The sequence below is a fragment of the Clytia hemisphaerica genome, unplaced genomic scaffold, assembly GCF_902728285.1.
Source record: "Clytia hemisphaerica strain Z4C2 unplaced genomic scaffold, Clytia hemisphaerica genome assembly, whole genome shotgun sequence".
NCBI lineage: Eukaryota > Metazoa > Cnidaria > Hydrozoa > Leptothecata > Clytiidae > Clytia > Clytia hemisphaerica.
Window position 1 is genome coordinate 1,833,990 of NW_027103974.1, and position 18,021 is coordinate 1,852,010.

The window sequence follows — 18,021 nt, forward strand, 5'->3', positions numbered from 1 at the left end:
TTAATACGCCGAAAGCCTAAAAATAACGCCAAAGGGGGCCGGCGTAAAAAGGGCCGATGGCCGGAAGTCTCCGAATTCCGTATAAAACCGAAATTGTTTATTGTGCGGACGCAAAAGGAAGCAACACAAAATTTTCACTGCTTTGTAAAATTTTCAAACTACCTGATGACCTGATTTTGCTATACTTTACTTTTCAGAAAGAAGGTAACAAGAAACAAATCTTTACAGTTATTTCCAAATATGTTCTTCCAGAATCAAGAAGACTCTCCTGTTTCTCCTACTACAGCTGCAAAATCATTTAAAGAAAAGAAATCTTTTGGTAAGAGTTTTTCTTGAGCTGACCTGACTGAGTAGTATTATTATAGACTATAACTGTCTAATGTTGACATCCCTCGTCTAAATTCGACACTCTTTTCTAGAGCTGAAAATAATAGAAAAGTGGAAACTATTTTTCTTTGCTTAGTGGGAAGAGAGGATAAATCCTTTTTCAATCACCAATTCCATCCAACTTTCATATTATATTTTAGGCAAGGGGAATATGATGTTCTGTTTACCAGTCAGGAACAGTCGCCTTATTAGGAGACGCCTCCTGATTAGGAGACCCGTCTCCTAATCAGGAGGTTCACGTCTCCTAATCAGGAGACGGGTGTAATTATCTCGTGAACGAGCAAACTGCGCATGATTTGATTGCTCCCAATGGAAAGAGCACAAAAAATTGATTCCATATGGTGATTTTCAGAAAAATCCACCGGTGGAATCAATCACAATTCTAATAATCCATAAGAACCAATCAGAAGTAAGAATCTGTCTTCTGAACAAAAGCGTCTCAAAAAGAAAAATGGCGGACATGAAAAAAATCAAGAGGGGCTTCCTTGTAGTGCTTTATATTAGGATTGTGATCGATTGCACCGAGAAATTTTGATAATTTTTTTAAAACTTTACCAATTCGAGGCTGCTCTTTCCATTAAAACTAGTTTCAAAATGCGCGGAAAAGCCTAAAGCCCTTAAAATTGAGATCAAAGTTTTATGTCTCCTAATTAGGAGACGGGTCTCCTAATCAAGCGACCCCAAGCGACCTACATGTCTCCTAATCAAGAGACGTCTCCTAATCAGGAGGCGTCTCCTAATAAGGCGACTGTTCCTGACTGTTTACCGTCGCATTGCAAAAAATAAAAAATTTCTAAAACGCCCTTGTAGCTGCCCACTGCTTAAAAAAATGCCTGCCCCATTCACGGGCGTGATTGGAACCATGTTTTTTACTCAAGGCGCACATTTAGTCAGTGTAGACCTAACTCTTCATACAAAAATTACAAGAAACGCATATTTGGACTTTGTACCCTATGCTGCACTCAAGCACTTGGGTCAAAATCCCGCAAAGGCGGGACAAAAATCAGTTTTTTGAAGTTTGCAAAAAAACGCCACATAGAAGATCTTTCAAATTCAGTATGTGAATAGACAGTGTAGACCTAACTCTTCACACAAAAATTACGGGAAACGCATGTTTGGACTTTGTACCCTATGCTGCACTCAAGCACTTAAGCCAAAGTCCCGCAAAAGCGGGACAAAAAGCAGTCTTGTGAAGTTTGCAAAAAAACGCCACATAGAAGATCTTTCAAATTCAGTATGTGAATAAAGCAGTAAAAAATACAACTTTTCTATTCTTCCTTTTTTTTGCAACAGTTCTAGGAATGAAAATAAAGGGATAATGATAATTGAATACTATCCATTGATGACCCGCGGCACTATCGTAAAGCTAGAATTGCTTTGCGTGCTCTTCGCTTGAGAAAATGATTGACAGATTGAAGTTTTTCACCCGCGCAGGAGTTCGCAGAGCGTTCTCGGCTCAATCCTTGGACCGCGCTAAAAATGGTAGACTGAGCTGTGATAGATCATTTCGATGGAAGTTGTTGGAATGTTTACAAGGCTCTTGACAGAAAATCGTTTGTTTTATTGTCAATGATGACAGTGTGGTTATTAACTTTGTTATATCTGACAAATTGATGTTTGTAAGTGCACTTTATGGTTTTGATTCCCATTGAAGAATCATATTCTGGTTTTCATGTTATTAGATGCTGTTTTAGAGCTTTAGGTCTACACTGATAGAGCAGTAAAAATACAACTTTTCTATTTTTCCTTTTTTTTGCAAAAGTTCTAGTAATGAAAATAAAGGGATAATGTTAATTGAATACTATCCATTGATGATCCGCGGCACTATCGTAAACCTAGAATCGCTTCGCGTACTCTTCGCTTGAGAAAATGATTGACAGATTGAAGTTTTTCATCCCCGCGGTGCGCGCCGCGCGGGAGCTCAGGCGCTCTGCGAGAATTCTCGGCTCAATCCTCGGACCGCGCTAAAAAGGTAGACTGAGCCGTGATAGATCATTTCGATGGAAGTTGTTGGAATGTTTACAAGGCTCTTGACAGAATATTGTTTGTTTTATTGTCAATGATGACAGTGCCGTTATTAATTTTGTTAGATCTGACAAATTGATGTTTGTAAGTGCACTTTATAGTTTTGATTCCCATTGAAGAATCATATTCTGGTTTTCATGTTATTAGATGCTGTTTTAGAGCTTTAGAGCTACACTGTTAGTTAGTGAAGATGTTATTTTTGATCCACTTTGAGTGTTTTGGATAGCTTGGCACAGGAAAAGAAGAAAATAATGAGTTTTTTTAAGAAATAATGCACTTTTTTTTGCGGCGGCTCAAGAGCATGCAGGCGGTCGACGGTAAACAGAACATCAAATTCCCCTCGCCTTATTCCTATCTCTAAAGAAGGGTGTCGAAATTAGAAGACGGATGTCATGATTAGACCAATTTACGGTACCGTGAAGTCGAGTACCGTCAACTGCTCCAACTTGGGACTATCTTACGCAACATGGGACAGCCATTCCACCACCATTTCACTGAACCTCCAAAGTCATTTGATTTGAGTTTAATGAACCGCGTATTAAAAAATACACGATTTCTCTTTCGATTTTACAGTATATACTGGTATATAAGTGAAAATAAAGACCAGATGTCAACAAGTCCCATGTTGCGTACACTCGTCCCAAGTTGGAGCAGTTGACGGTATAACTTGCATCAGTGGAGGGAAACTTGCATAGCCATCAAATGACTGACCAATCAAAGCAGAAAAATTTCAAAACAAATGAACTACACAGCTCCGCTTGCAGCTCTACTCTACCATTTTGTTTTGATTTAACTTTGTATTTTAATGACCAGCCAACTCATTCATTTCCAGACGGTGTCAATCGAACGAATCGAACACTGAATCAATTGGACGCAATTGAACACAATCGAATTGCAATAGAATATTACCCAGGATTTGCCGTTTGATTGCTTCGATTATGTTCGATTGCTTCGATTATGTTCGATTGCTTCAATTGCGTTTTATTGCTTCGATTACGTTCGATTACATTCGATTGATTCAATTGTATTATAGATTTTATTCATTTTCGTATGGTACTTAAGCGCTTGGCCGCCCACGCTCAAAAGCTCTAACAAAGTGATCCAATTTGATTTAATCGCAATCAAACTAAACAAACATATATTGTAATCAAACGAAATTGAAGATTAATAATAATATAATAATAATAATAATAACGAATTTTTTAAGTGGCTGGCTCCGAAAAATTCTAGAGCTTTTAGACAGCTCAAGAATTGTTTCCACGAAGGGCCACTACGAACAGAACAAGAACAGTAACAAAAAGGAACAGGAAAATTGGATTTTAAATAATTGGAGAATTAGGTGAAGAAATGTTTTCTTGCTCTACTCTTGAAAGACACAATCGATTCAGCATCACGGCATTCCCTGGGTAGGTTATTCCAGATAGGAATTGTAGAGCTTGCGAAGGTTTTTGCTTCAAATCTGTTTCTGTTTTGCCGTACTGCTAAATTATTTTGAGCGGCTAATCTAGTGTAGTGGTCGTGAATGTTTCTAGCAAGATTTACACGCTCACAAATATATTCAGGAGCAAGATTGTTAATAGCTTTAAAAGTCATCAATGCAGAAGAATAGTCACAAAGCTGACGAAAATCTTTATTCATTGTGTGGACTTGATTTATCTGCCGAGAAAGAGAATCAAACTTTCGTAATACTGCAGCACCCTTATCAAAACTCAGTATACTTTAAGTATATGTTATTCTGTACTGCAAGTATACTTTCAGAAGTACTAAAAGTATACTTTCAGTATATATTTTGATGTTTTAGGAAGTATACTTTAAGTACTAAATTTTTGGAACAATATTCCATATACTTTAAGTATACTGTATGAAAGTGTACTTCATATATACTGCAAAAAAGTATAAATAAAGTATACTTTCATAGAAGTTGCTAGTATTAACCACATGGCCATTCAAAACACATTTTCAATGAAATTTGAAAAGTTCATGCCTAGGCTTATGAATTTCAAGAAATTTTAAAACTAAACTCTATTAATCTGATACATTGAAAGTAACAGTAAAGTAACTTTAAGTAACATTGAAAGTAAATATTCTTAAAAGCTCTTTAGCAGATAAAGAAAATCTGTATCCGCACTCACACCAGGTTTAACTTAAGTTAAACTACCTAACTCATCATGCTGTCACAGACTGGTATAATCACAAACAAGATTCATTACATTCATATAGTGCACCATTAGTTTTGAATAATATACAGGTAATCTTTATACTTACATTAGCAAGGTCGCTGCTCACCATCCATTGAACTTTACTTATCGTTAAAGCAAACCCTTTCATCTTCAAATTTATAAATGTTTAAAAACTTTCAACTGTTCAAAAAATGGTCAAAAACAAATTTCTCTCACAACACCACACTCATTTAATGTTCTGATGTTATGAGAGAATTTTTTCATGTGTTTCAAAGTTTTTATGAGATTCACTTCTTTTTAAAAAAATCTTTCATGCATGAAACTTAACAAAGGAAAAATGATTTCAAAACAAATAAGAACTTTCCCTCTCCAAGGGCAGTATACTTAAAGTATACTTTTTGATCTAATGCACCTAGTTATTTTTATTTTTATCTCATTTTGAAAAACAAGTACAGTAAAGTATAAAAACAGTATACTTTTCTCATACTTTCTGATTGCAGTATAAATGCAGTACACATTTTGTTAATTTGAGTGATGCTTTGATTTTGGTAAGTATACTTAGAGTATACTTTAATCTTTAAATTTGAGCCAAAGTATGAATGCAGTATACTTTCTATATACTGAAAGTATACTTTTCTAGTCAATATTTTGGTAAGGAGACACCTTGCTCCATGAATTAAGGCAGTAGTTGAGATGCGGAAATACAAGAGCGTTTATTAGTAGATTTTTAGTACTGTCATCAACTAGATGTGATAATTCTTCTAATCTTGTTTAGACTAAGATAAACTTTGCTACGAACATTGCTAGCTTGTTTTTCCCAGGACATATTCTCATCGAATATGACACCAAGGTACTTCACGTCACTTTTACATTCAATTTCAGCGTCTTGAAAAACAACTGGTGGAAGAGTTTTGCATTCGTTAACCTTTTTGTTTCTTCCGAAAAAGATAACTTCAGTTTTATCAGTATTGACTGAAAGCTTGTTATTGTAAAACCAGGCACTGAGATCCTGAAGCTGTTGTTCCAGTCCTGTTTTTAAAGAAATAGGGCTACGAGCACTTTGAACAATGATTGTGTCATCAGCATATAAATGGCAAAACGTTTTGGGTTGGTCAATACAGTCAAAGATGTCGTTGATGTATAAAAGGAAGAGTAAGGGCCCAAGGACAGAACCCTGTGGTACCCCATAAGCTTCTTCATTTGCCGTTGAGGATTGAGTTCCATCTATTACAGAGCATTGTTTTCTGTTACTCAAATATGACTGGAACCAATCGAAAGGTGTATCTCTCATACCATAACAAAATACCTTTTTCAAGAGAATTTGGTGGTCGACAGTATCGAATGCCTTTTTAAGGTCGACAAGAACAGCCCCTACATATTTTCCATTTGCTAACTCGTCAAGAATGAAATCGGAAACGCAGATAACTGCAGTGTCCGTTGAGTGTCCGTATCGAAATCCTGATTGTGATGGATTCAGGATCTTATTGTTGTCAAGGAAAGTCGAAACTTGTTCATGAACTACTTTCTCAAAAACCTTCATTGTGATTGGGAGGATGGAGATCGGTCTGTAGTTATTGACACTGTCCACTTCACCTCTTTTGAACACAGGGGTTACCCTTTTTTGTTTCCAAGTTTCTGGGACAGCCCCTGTTCTAAGAGACAGATTGAAGATGTGAGAAAGGTAGAACGAGAGGATAGGAGAACCAAGCTTCAGTGATTTGACACAAATACCATCTAGTCCTGTAGATTTATCATTATCTAGCTCCTTAATCAATTTTTGTACAGTCGCCAGAGGGACATTACTGAAGATGAAGGAATTAGGGCAGACAGACGGACAGATGTGATCAGTACGAGAGAAGTTAAAAGCAGCTGCTAACTTTGAGCCAACTGAGACAAAGAAGGAATTGAATTTTTCAGCAATTTCTTTACTGTCAAAAATTTCGACCCCTTTATCATCTGTGATGAATTGGGGTGAGTTGTTTGATTTCTTGTCATTTGGGACAAGATTATTTAGAGTTTTCCAAAGTTTCTTGGAATTTGACTTGTTTTCATCAAGCACGCGTTGATAGTGTCCCTTTTTAAGTCGATTATTCAAACTAACGACATAGTTTCTCTGTTTTTTGAATCTGTTCCAATCAATAACAGTTTTCGTCCTGGATGCAATTTTTTTCAGATAATCTCTTCTTTTTATTGCATCTAGAAGGTCTTCTGTAACCCAGTGAGGGCTGGAATCGCGCAACCTCTTTTTGGTTAAAGGAGCGTGACGATTTAATATCTCGAGGATATTTTCATTGAACTGGGAGACAGCAGTATCAACATTGTTTGTATGGATTACTTTCGACCAATCAAGGTTTCCTAGATCATCTAGAAATGCCTCTTGGTTGAAATTTTTGAAAGATCTGGAAGTGAGAAACCTTGGTGATTTTTGAATTTTAATTTTCGACCTTGTGATACAAACAAGTGAGTGGTCACTTAAACCCATGTCAATGACTTGGCACTCAGTTGCCTCTTTACTATTTGACAGAATCAGATCAATCAAAGTAGATGAAGTTTGAGTCACCCTGGTGGGTGATTCGACATGCTGAACTAACGATTTATCTTTACCAACTGCTCCAACTTGCACTTGGGACTATCTGACAAAACATGGGACGGCAATTTGGCCACCATTTCAACAGACCTCCAAAGTCATTTAATTTGAGTTAATGAACGGCATATTAAAAAAATACATGATTTCTTTTTTGCACCAGTAGGCTTTTAAATCGAAATATAAAAAAAGTCTGTAGTGGAACACACGCGAATGTCTGGAACGAAGAAGAACAAATTAGTGGCAAAACGATGGAGCGTTTGACGTCACTCGAGCGGCAACTTACACACTTGCTAATTACTAATCCCATCGGGCGATCTCTAATTCTCCAATAGGCGTCCGGTCATTTTGAATGAAAGAAAAAGTTAAAAAGGGGCGCTATCAGTGAAAGTTTTCGTGACATGTTCTGACAGAAAGTGTGGTTGATAAACTTGGTGGAAGTATAAAAACAAATTTGTTGTCAAAGAGATTTATATAAAAGTAAGTGAAAATACAGGCCAGATATTAAACAATCCCATGTTTCGACTAATCATCCTAAGTTGGAGCAGTTGACGGTAATTGACAATCAATCAAACCAATCTAACTTTATATGAACGCAATCGAACACAATCAAATATTACCCAGGAATCTTTCGTTCGATTGAGATTCGATTACCTTCAACCATTGAATTGCAATTATTCGATTGGATTCGATTAAGTTCGATTGGTTCGATTGAGATCTTTGTTTGAAGCTGTTCAATTGACACCGTCTGGTCATTTGAGGGCTTTGCATGTTAGCCTCCAATGATCCAAGTTACCCGATCTCACGGTAGTGTGTGCACTAAAGTGGAGCGGGTGGTATTCAATAAACTGCCTGACCTCAACTGAGCAAAAAGAAAGGAGAGAAATGCTAGGACTGCAAATTACATTTAAAAGATGCCTTGCACAGGCGACGCTATATTATATACATGTACCTTTGTGGCCACGTAGTAGACCTTTTTATAGGTAGCAAGATGCGGGATGTCATTTCTAACCAGACAATGTTAATCATACAAGTTTGGACAAAAATCGAGAATAAACCAAAATTTTTCAAATTCACGAGCTTCAATTTGAGTAATTTTAGCCCCCACGTTAAGTGATGAGATTTTAGCTCCCCCCAAGTACATAGGTCCCCCCAAAAAAAGTAGTGTACTTCCAGCCCCCTCCTTTTTAGGGAAAAGTTTAGGGTGTAACCCCCCCCCCAACCAGCAGGGGGGGGGCTGACACTATGTTATCTAACGATTATCCATCAATTAATATAGACATGATTATAGATTAATTATCGAAAAACCCTGCCGACGCACTGGCCAGTCTGGTGCGTTTGTCCGGTGCCAAAAAGTATCCCTCAGCCACACCAGAAACCTCTTGTCCGGTGATAATTTTTCGAGCTTCTGGACACTGGAGAAAGTTTGTTTAAAAACAGTGTGCACCGGACACACCAGACTCATGTCCTGTGTTGAGATTTCCAGTGTTAAAAGTTTTCTCATCCAACACCGGACTTTGTGCGTCATGTGTTAGTAAAGTCTGATGCGTCAGCAGGGTCGTGTTATCGATTAAAAAATGCATCGATTAGCTATTCGCTACCTTATTTTTAAAGGGGCCTAAGTCCAGGTCCCCCCCCCAATTCTAAAAGGGCCGAAGTCCAGGTCCCCTCCAATTCTAAGTGGGCTTAAGTCCATTTTTATGAAAATTGAGATTTTTGTTTTTTCTGAATCTCTGGCTCACTGGCTTTCTTTTGATGTATCGAACATGAAGATTTGGAGGTAAAAAAGTCTAAAAATTTTGGTCTTTAGTTTTAATAAAAACCACATTTAATTTTAAAAGGGCCTAAGTCCATCATGTTAGGGCCTAAGTCCAAAGTAATTAAATTGTTGAATCTTAAAAAGGCCTAAGTCCAGAAAGAGGGCTTAAGTCCAAACATTGATAGATTCTAGCTAATGTGAAAGGGCCTAAGTCCATTGTTACTGTAGGTAGGGGGGGGGTCCAAACATGACTTTTTTTGGAAATTTTTATGTTTAACCATCTTTGTAAAATTAATTTTTCATGCTGATTCCGAATTTGAATTCCGTTTTTCCATATCTCTTACCCCTGAGCGGCTACCGGAGACCCTTTTTTGGGAAAACCGCCCAAAACCGCTTAAAGTCAATTTTTTTGAAATTTTCCATTATGAATAGCTTTCTAGTGATGTGATATCTTTTTTAAATCAGTTTTTCATGCTGATTCCGAATCTGAAATTCATTTTGTCATAGCTCTCACCCTTGGCCTGGTATAGGAGGCTGTTTTTTTATTAAAATTTTCGAAACTAAGGAAAATTGATAATTTTAATAAAATGTTTCACTTTGAATGAACTTTGAATGAAAAATTTAATGGTAGCTACTTGTTTTAGATCAAGTTTTCATGCTGATTTCAAATTTCAAATTAGTTTCTGCATATCTCCTGCCACTGACCTGCTACGGGACCGGCTACATGTGGTTCCTTATTCAGAAAATATTGCAAAAAATGTGCAAAAATCGATATTATTGAAAGGATATTTCTAAGCTTTTAGTTTGTCTGTGGCTTTTTGATACTTGGCTAATGTTATACATTCATCGTCATAGGGTGTCTTGAGTACTATATCTTTATCCAATGAGCTAACCCTTTGTACTGCTGCTATGAATTTATCTGCTCAACTAGTCATTAAGCAAAATTCAACCTGCTTAGAATCTCGTTTAAACTATCTTGAGCTAGTGAACTCCTTTCAAATACAATGATTCCCTAAATTAATTAAACATTGAAAAGTTGATAATTGTTTTTACGAAGCCTTAAAATCATTTAAGGGGTAAGTTAAATTAAAATCACTAGGCTATACAGCTAATATATGGAATTTTTCAAATAACTTTAATTCAAACAAAGCATATAAGAAAAGGTTTATAGTGAATCTATAGAAAGATATATACCAATATTTAAGAAATATAACCGATTCCTAAAGAGTAACTTCCAAACAAATGGACCGATATGAAAGCATTTACTGTCTCCCTGGAAAGGAGGGACGGTTTACTACTTAGAAGTTCACAAGATAATTTAGTTTCTCAAAACTTTTTTCTAATTAACTTCTCAAAGAACCCTTGTTTGAACAGATAGTCATATTTTGTGGAAGTCCTTAATAAATGACACCAATAATATTGTAATTAAATCAACAGCTTAAGGTCTGATTTATTTTTAAAAAGCATTAGTTCTTCAAATCTATTCAAGCAAGTATTTAAGGGATGGATAAAACAATAGCGCCTTTTGATCGGTTCAATAAACAACTATTCAAATGTAGGATTTTTAGATTCTATCTATTCGGTATAAGGTCTATAAATCCCTATGATTTTCATTGTAACTTAACCTTCCAAACAATGATATACGTCTTGTTAAAGCCAATATCAACTTTTGAATGTCCAATGTGGACAATCATTGCATTTTGAAGAATATTTTTACCAATTTGATTTTTACGTCTTTGATTATATTCTAAGCAGACAATTTAAAAGCAGCTCAGTCCATAGGGTTGCATCATTGCATAAAGTACTCAAAACTCTCTGTAACAAGGAATGTACAACCAGATGTTTTGATAAATGGAATCCAAGTACAAGAATCTCCTTCAAAAAATATTCATTTCAGTACATTTTTGCGATATTTTCAGAATAAGGAACCTCATGTAGCCGGCCCCGTAGCAGGCCATGGATATGAGATATGCAAAAATTGATTTGAAATTCAGAATCAGCATGAAAATCTGATCTAAAACTAGTTGTTATCATTAAATTTTTCATTCAAAGTTCATTCAAATTCAAACATTTTCAAATTATCAATTTTCCTTGGATTTGAAAATTTTAGTAAAAAAACAGCCTCCTATACCAGGCCAAGGGTGAGAGCTATGACAAAATGAATTTCAGATTCGGAATCAGCATGAAAAACTGATTTAAAAAAGATATCACATCACTAGAAAGCTATTCAAAATGGAAAATTTTAAAAGAATTGACTTTTAGCGGTTTTGGGCGGTTTTCAGAGAAAAGGGTCTCTGGTAGCCGCTCAGGGGTAAGAGAAGGAAAAACGGATTTCAAATTCGGAATCAGCATGAAAAATTAATTTAAACGAGCAACATGCTGAATGGACCTACCTAATGATTAACATCAGATGAAAATAAGAAAAAAGTGACAATAACTGTACAAAAATTCAGAATGGAAAAATAAAGCTTGTGTGTTGAATAATGTAAAATAAATGTACTTTTAAGCTGTTTTTGGCCCAAATTTGCCCAAAAAAATTTTCCTTAAAAATCTGGCTCCGTCACATTTCGGGCATTGCCATTTTGCATCATTGTGCAAAAAATCAGAAAGAAAATAATGAGTCAACATTGAGAAAAGCTTTATTTTCTTATTTGGTTAAAGGGAATTTCCCCAAAATACGAAAATCCGTCTTTTAAGGCGAATAAGAATTTTCCAGGAAAAACCACTTCAGCCATTCTTTAGAGAATCTTGCCCTCCATCTTTGTACAAAAAATCAGAAAAAAGTAATGACAGGATTTTGCACAAAGTCCAAAAAACCCTATTTTTAGGCAGTTTTTGGCCCAAATTTGCCCAAATATATTTTTTTTCGAAAATCAGGCTCCGACACATTTTAGGCATTGCCATTTTGCATCATTGTGCAAAAAATCAGATAAAACTAAAGAGCCAATCCTGAGAAAAGCTGGTAACAGACGGACGAACGAACGGACGAACGAACGGACATGGGTTAATTTATAGAACCTCCACCGGGGTACCCGGAGGTAGGTCCAAAAAGATGGTTAAACTCAAAAAGTGTAATTTTGGACCCCCCTACTGTAGGATAGTGTTGCTATAGGAAAATGGTGATGCAAGTAGCCCCTAGGTTGCAACAACTCCTTGTAAATTTTCTTTTTTCTCTTTTCAATTTATAGAAAATGTAATGGACTTAGGCCTTTCAATTTTATATTTTCAAGCTTTAGAAAAATGTAGGATTTAGGCCTTTCAGATTCGCTGAGATTTCTGTGGACTATGATGTAAAGAAAAAGGCTTTTCTAGTCATTTAGGACTTAGGCCTTTCTAAATGAAAATATTTTATAATGATTTGGAAAATATAGATGGGTACTAAGTCCATATGTTATAAAACTTGTTAATTTTAAAGAGGCCTAAGTCCTCTCTAGATCTTTTCCGGGGTGAAACAGGAATTATCCAATCTCCAACACAATGGCTTTTAATTGGGAAGATATTAATTTGCCATAGGTCTCAGAAAATCCTTACTTTGTTACTTTTATGTGGAAGATTGTGTCAGAATCAGGAGATTAAATCTTAAATCGCAATTTACTCAAAATCACAAAAACGGACTTAGGCCCCTTTAAAATTAAGGCTCTAAGGACTTAGGCCCCTTTAAAATTAAGGCTCTCCGGACTTAGGCCCCTTTAAAAATAAGGTAGCGTATCGATTCAGTATCGATTGCAATAATATACCGATTAACTATCGATTAGCTATCGATTTAGTATTGACTGCAATAATATATTGATTAAGCATCGATTAAGTGTCGGTTAATATATCGATTTTTCATCAATTTCTTATCGATTATCAAAACAAAGAAAATTATATCCTATGGAAAATTTGGTTATTTGCATCCATCTCTCTCGATTAATTTGTGCAGATGTAACAATATTAATAATGCCACTGTCGTGCCATCATCAAACAAAGGATTTTCTGTTAGGAACCTTGTTAAACATTCCAGCAACTTCCATCAAAATGAACTGCAGCTTCTAAGTTTTACCATTTGAAAAACTTTTAAAACAACATGTGCGGTTTGTGTCACCCCCAGTCACGTGACATTTTTATCGAAACTAGCGCCGTAAAATATATTGACATTTTTATCGAAACTAGCCCCGTAAAATATATTGACATTTTTATCGAAACTAGCGCCGTAAATATATTGGAGAGTAAAATGTCTATGTATGGGGTCATACTACTTAGCTTTAGCAATTTATAGCTATGATCTAGGTAAATGTTTTTTTTTCTGACTGTTTCATATGTTTGTTTGGAGGACAAAGGGTATTGGAAGGTTCACTGAAGGAGGACCTTTAACCAAGAAGTAATGTAAACCTGTGAAGTTATTACCATGCGGATTTAAGGTACATACAGGTCAAAGTAATTGACACTAACTTTTTTTCCATTTTTTTTAAGCTTCTCGAAAACGTGATGCAGACTCAGTTAAAGATCTTCACCCAGACAAATTACCAGTGAGTACCAATTCAGTTTCATATTTATGTTTTTATCATGTGTAATTAGTTATAAAAAATCCTACACTCCTAAATCTTACACTCAAAGGGTTTATAATGATGTTTTAAGGGCTTCAGGGTTTGATTTCAATGTAATTCTACAATCCAGTACATTCATATCTTAAAATTCTTTCCACGTGACGAATAAACTGTTAAAAACAGAATAAGCTTTATTTTTCTTTCTATGCTATGTTTTTCATTTCCTTTGTTTTTTTCTATTTAGCTCATTATTGAAAGATATAAGCATGAAAAAGCTTTGCCCATGTTGGACAAGATAAAATTTCTGGTTCCTTTTGATATGACTGTTGGTACCCTAACTAGTATTATAAGGTATGTAAAAAAACTTTTATATGCACTGCTTTATCTATTGCTAGACTGTTACGAGCTGACCTGCCTGTTGCAGATAAGATAATAAACATTGGCCTATTCCATTTTGTACTTGTGGGGATAAATGAACATTTTGCAGGGCGTTCCAGAAGAAGAAATTCCGGGGGACCTAAGGAATTTGTTTATGTTTTTCCAGGGAATTATTGAAATTTTAATTGAATACCTAATTCTCCAAGGGGTTGGATATCAAGTACCATCTATCTTTTATTTCCTTTTTCCTGGGGTCCTATGATATTCTCTTTTATATTCTAAAGTTTTAAAAGAAACGTTATAATTAATTTTCAAAGGGTTAAAAGCTATTCTGAATTTTCCAAGACGTAGAATACCATTTTTACCAGTTAATTGAATCCTTTTTTCCAGGGATTTTATTGCAAATTTTTCTAGTTTCCAGAGGATATCCGCACAATTTCAGGAACTTTTTGTAGCTTGATAAGCTTTGTCCAACCCCTTATGGATATTAAAATTGAACAGCTCATTACACTAACTTAAAATATATTAAGTTAAGTTGCCATTCGTTTGAGAGAACCAGGTTTATTAGTTTAAAGGGTGTTAATCTTGGCCACAAGATTGGGATTCAATCCCAAGTTTATCATTTGTCGAGCTGTAGAATAAGAAAGCCTTATCTCCATTTTCATAATTTTGAGAAAGTTTCAAAAACTGCAAAGCTGTGACTCCATTTCTTGGAGTTACGGCTTTCTTTTTCTAAAAAAGACTGTCTCGATGCATCAAGAATACATTTTTAGAAAAAGAAAGTCCAAGAAATAGACTCACAGCTTTGAAGTTTTTGGACCTTTCTGAAAATTATGAAAATAGGATACGGCTTTCAAATTCTACAGCGACGCATTGCAGAATCAAAATATCAATATTCATTTTTTAGGAAAAGATTACAATTAAACTCTTCGCAGGCATTATTTATACTGTTCGACAATAAAAACATCTTCAGCGCATCTGGCGCTCTGTTAGACATTTATCGAGATCAAAAGGATGAAGATGGTTTTCTCTATATTATTTATGCATCCCAAGAGACTTTCGGATGATGTTTGGCTTTTCATGATGTTCTTCTGTTAAATGTTAAACGTTAAACTGAAGGGGCCTGTCCATAGATTTTATGAGGCCCGAAGGGCTAGATATCTTGTCACGTGACATTACAAAAGAATTTCAGCGCTTGACCAATCAGAAGCTTCGCGGGTTTCCGAAAACAATAGCAGCAATATCTTTTGCGATATTCACTTTTCTTTGCTTGGAAGAGCTTAAAGCACTACATCTAGCCCTTCGGGCTTTATAAATCTATGAGCCTGTCTCATACCAAGTTGCTAACGTGAAGTTATCATAATAAATATTATAAGTCCATTCGGTTGAAAGTGTGTACTCTTTTTTTGCTATTGTGTTAAAACCATGCCAGCGTAATTAGACTTTTTCCATTGAGAGCGGTTTCCACATGGTAACAGAAAAAAGAGTGTACACCACTATTGTTAGTGAATACAGAGTAAAATAAGGTTATGTAAAGTATTCATTGTATAGACACACTGTTTATTTTATCATAAAGAATTTTAAATGTAAATCGCTTGCATCATGCATTTCAAAAATATTTTGCATTTTATAAATTAGTGAAGAAAAGTTTTATTAAAATTGATCACTCTTCGAACATGCACTTTTAAGATATATTCTGTTAAATTTGGTATAGTTTCTGCATTAAGTGTATTCCTCTTGAAAGGGACATAAAAGTAATAAAATGTAAACATTGCACAAACCACGTGTCATTAAAGAGAATAATTAATATCACGTGTCGAAAACAAACTTGTAAAACAATTAAAACAATCAAAATCAGCCATATTTGTTTTGATTTTGTATCCCCAATGCATACGGTTTATTTACAACCTTCGTCAGTACTTTTATGTCCTCTTTAACATTCACTCATTGTATGCAATTCTTGTAAAGCTTTACGAAGCTGAATGCTTTTATTGAATTGCTTCTTTTTAGGCCAAAACTTTGATTCTAGAACGTAGATTCTAAAGATGCATCATGCTTAGATTACTACAGTAATTAAAAATAATTTGTAGATAGTTGAATTTTTATAGTCTTGTATTATCTTATTATAATAACTTATAAAAGTTGTTTATATTCTTTAGTGTATTAAAATATACAAACAAAAGAAACATAAGTTTTTCGTTATCCAGCTTGTGGGTGGTGCAGTTTGTTCTAAACTAAAATGTACAGTAATTATTGTGTTTCGTTAATGGTCTTGGAAATAAACCTTGATAAGCACGGTTATAGGCCAGGTTGAAATCGCTAAATTCCCAACTTAAAACGCCAGATTTATAAACGGAATTTTGTCTTTTGGTATATATTTGCTTTTCTAATTGATTTTATTATGCATTGAATAATTTAACCGTCAAATTAAATTTGATTGTATTTGATACTGTATTTTACCTTTATTCATTGCTTTATTTATACAGCAAAAAAAAAAGAAAAATACACAAAAAAGAAACAAAATATGGCATTAAATAGAGAGCAGTCCTTCAAGAAGATTTTGATCGATGATAAGCCGTATTTTGTTCAATTCAACCAAAACAATGAAGGAGATATCAGTCTGCAGTTGACCAATGGTAACCATATGTTACTTGGAAAGTGTAAGCAATTGTTTCGTTTTATTACAGTACACGTTTTTTATAAGAACAAACTACAGTGGAATAAATAGACTAGTAAACTATTCGTTGAAAACAGACCCATATACAAAAAATCAAGCTCCAAATTAAAAGAATCGAAGGGGTGAAGTTGCGTCTCTTTTTTTAATTTCTACTTCCCTAAAAAAAGGTTGTTTAATTGTACAACTTTTCTTAGGTTTTTGAGAATCCATCCAACTTTTTTTGACTAAATGATATTTCATAGTAACATTGAACATGGGAACATATAAATAAATGAGCATTTCTAAAAACGTAATAAACAGAAAGTAAAATAAATGCAATCCCGAACGGGTCAGACATACAGAAATCTGTATGTCTCTCCTTACGATTTTAGGTGAAGAAAAAACGGCGTTGGAAGTAGCTTCTAGTCGGTTATTTTCCTTTTCTCTCACGTGCACTGAATATTTAATTAGTGTTTACATTATTTGATTGACAGTTACATTATAAGGTTATAAGTAATAACCGACTAGTTTACTAGTCTATGGAATAAATGGAATCACAAAGTGTTCAAGAAAATTCGAAAAAATTCGAATGAAATATCAAGAAATAACAAGAAATAACCGTGTAGCAACTTATTTAAAAAAACATCATGTAGCGATTGTAAGATACATGTTTTTTTTATAAGCATATGTTTTTTTGGGAAACAAGCTCAGTTATGCATAGAGATATTTTAGACTCCGGCTCGAAGTATGTTTATCATATGCTTATTTTTCCAAATTCTGTCGTTGCTATACATGAGGATAGGGAAATAAGTAATGACACAAAGAAACAAAAATTGCATTACAACGACTTCTTTTCCATCTATTAGAAAAAAAATTTCACTTACACACCTCAAAAGCAAGCTCAGTAATATGCTTGTAATATGCTTATTTCTTAGACAAATTCAGGTCTCGGTATGCTTATAAACGTTACGCTTATAAAAAGAAAAACATGTAGTTCTTTATTTCTTGATATGAACAAACTATAAGAACTGAAGCCTTCGGTGCCTAAAATATCAAGAACATTTTAAGGCTTTGCGGACTCTCTCTAACACACCCATGTGCTAAATAATGGGCACAAAATGTTAAAAATAAGAACATTTTAAGGCCAACAATGCAATAAGTTAAGAACATCTAAATGTTTCAGGAATGTTGGATGTTGTTATAAAAAAGTGTATTAAGACTAAGAATAGTAGAAAATTTAAGAACAGAGGTAAAGTTTAACAAAATTGAAATCAATTTCTGAATAAATCCAACCCAGATATATTATCTGCTAATCACAATCTTTGTTCTAGTAAGGTACCTGAAATTCAGGCTTGAGGTTTATTATCTTTTACGATTCTTTGTTGTTTCTTTTTTTACAAAAATATTGATTTCTCTTTTTCCTGCAATATTTTTAGGCTCGGCGGAAGCGGGGAGGCACGGGAGGCTGAAGTTTTTGAGCAAAATATACTTTTTGGACCCACCCCGGTGGGGTGGAGGTCCTATAA

The 18,021-nt window shown here is 34.8% G+C and overlaps 1 protein-coding gene across 1 annotated transcript; it reads left to right on the top strand.

Moving 5' to 3' along the window:
- The first annotated feature begins 169 nt into the window (after positions 1-169).
- LOC136810697 (microtubule-associated proteins 1A/1B light chain 3A-like) lies at positions 170-15,256 on the top strand. Its single transcript, XM_067067270.1, has 4 exons — positions 170-319; positions 13,388-13,443; positions 13,706-13,812; positions 14,747-15,256. The coding sequence occupies exons 1-4, from the start codon at positions 241-243 to the stop codon at positions 14,904-14,906; spliced, it is 402 nt and encodes a 133-aa protein (XP_066923371.1). The 5' UTR covers positions 170-240; the 3' UTR covers positions 14,907-15,256.
- The last annotated feature ends 2,765 nt before the right edge of the window (positions 15,257-18,021 follow it).

Coding starts and splice junctions, on each gene's coding strand:
- LOC136810697 (XM_067067270.1), top strand. CDS start 241: ATGTTCTTCCAGAATCAAGAAGACTCTCCTGTTTCTCCTACTACAGCT. Junction 320..13,387: donor TAAAGAAAAGAAATCTTTTG/GTAAGAGTTTTT, acceptor ATTTTTTTTAAG/CTTCTCGAAAACGTGATGCA. Junction 13,813..14,746: donor ACCCTAACTAGTATTATAAG/GTATGTAAAAAA, acceptor TTCATTTTTTAG/GAAAAGATTACAATTAAACT.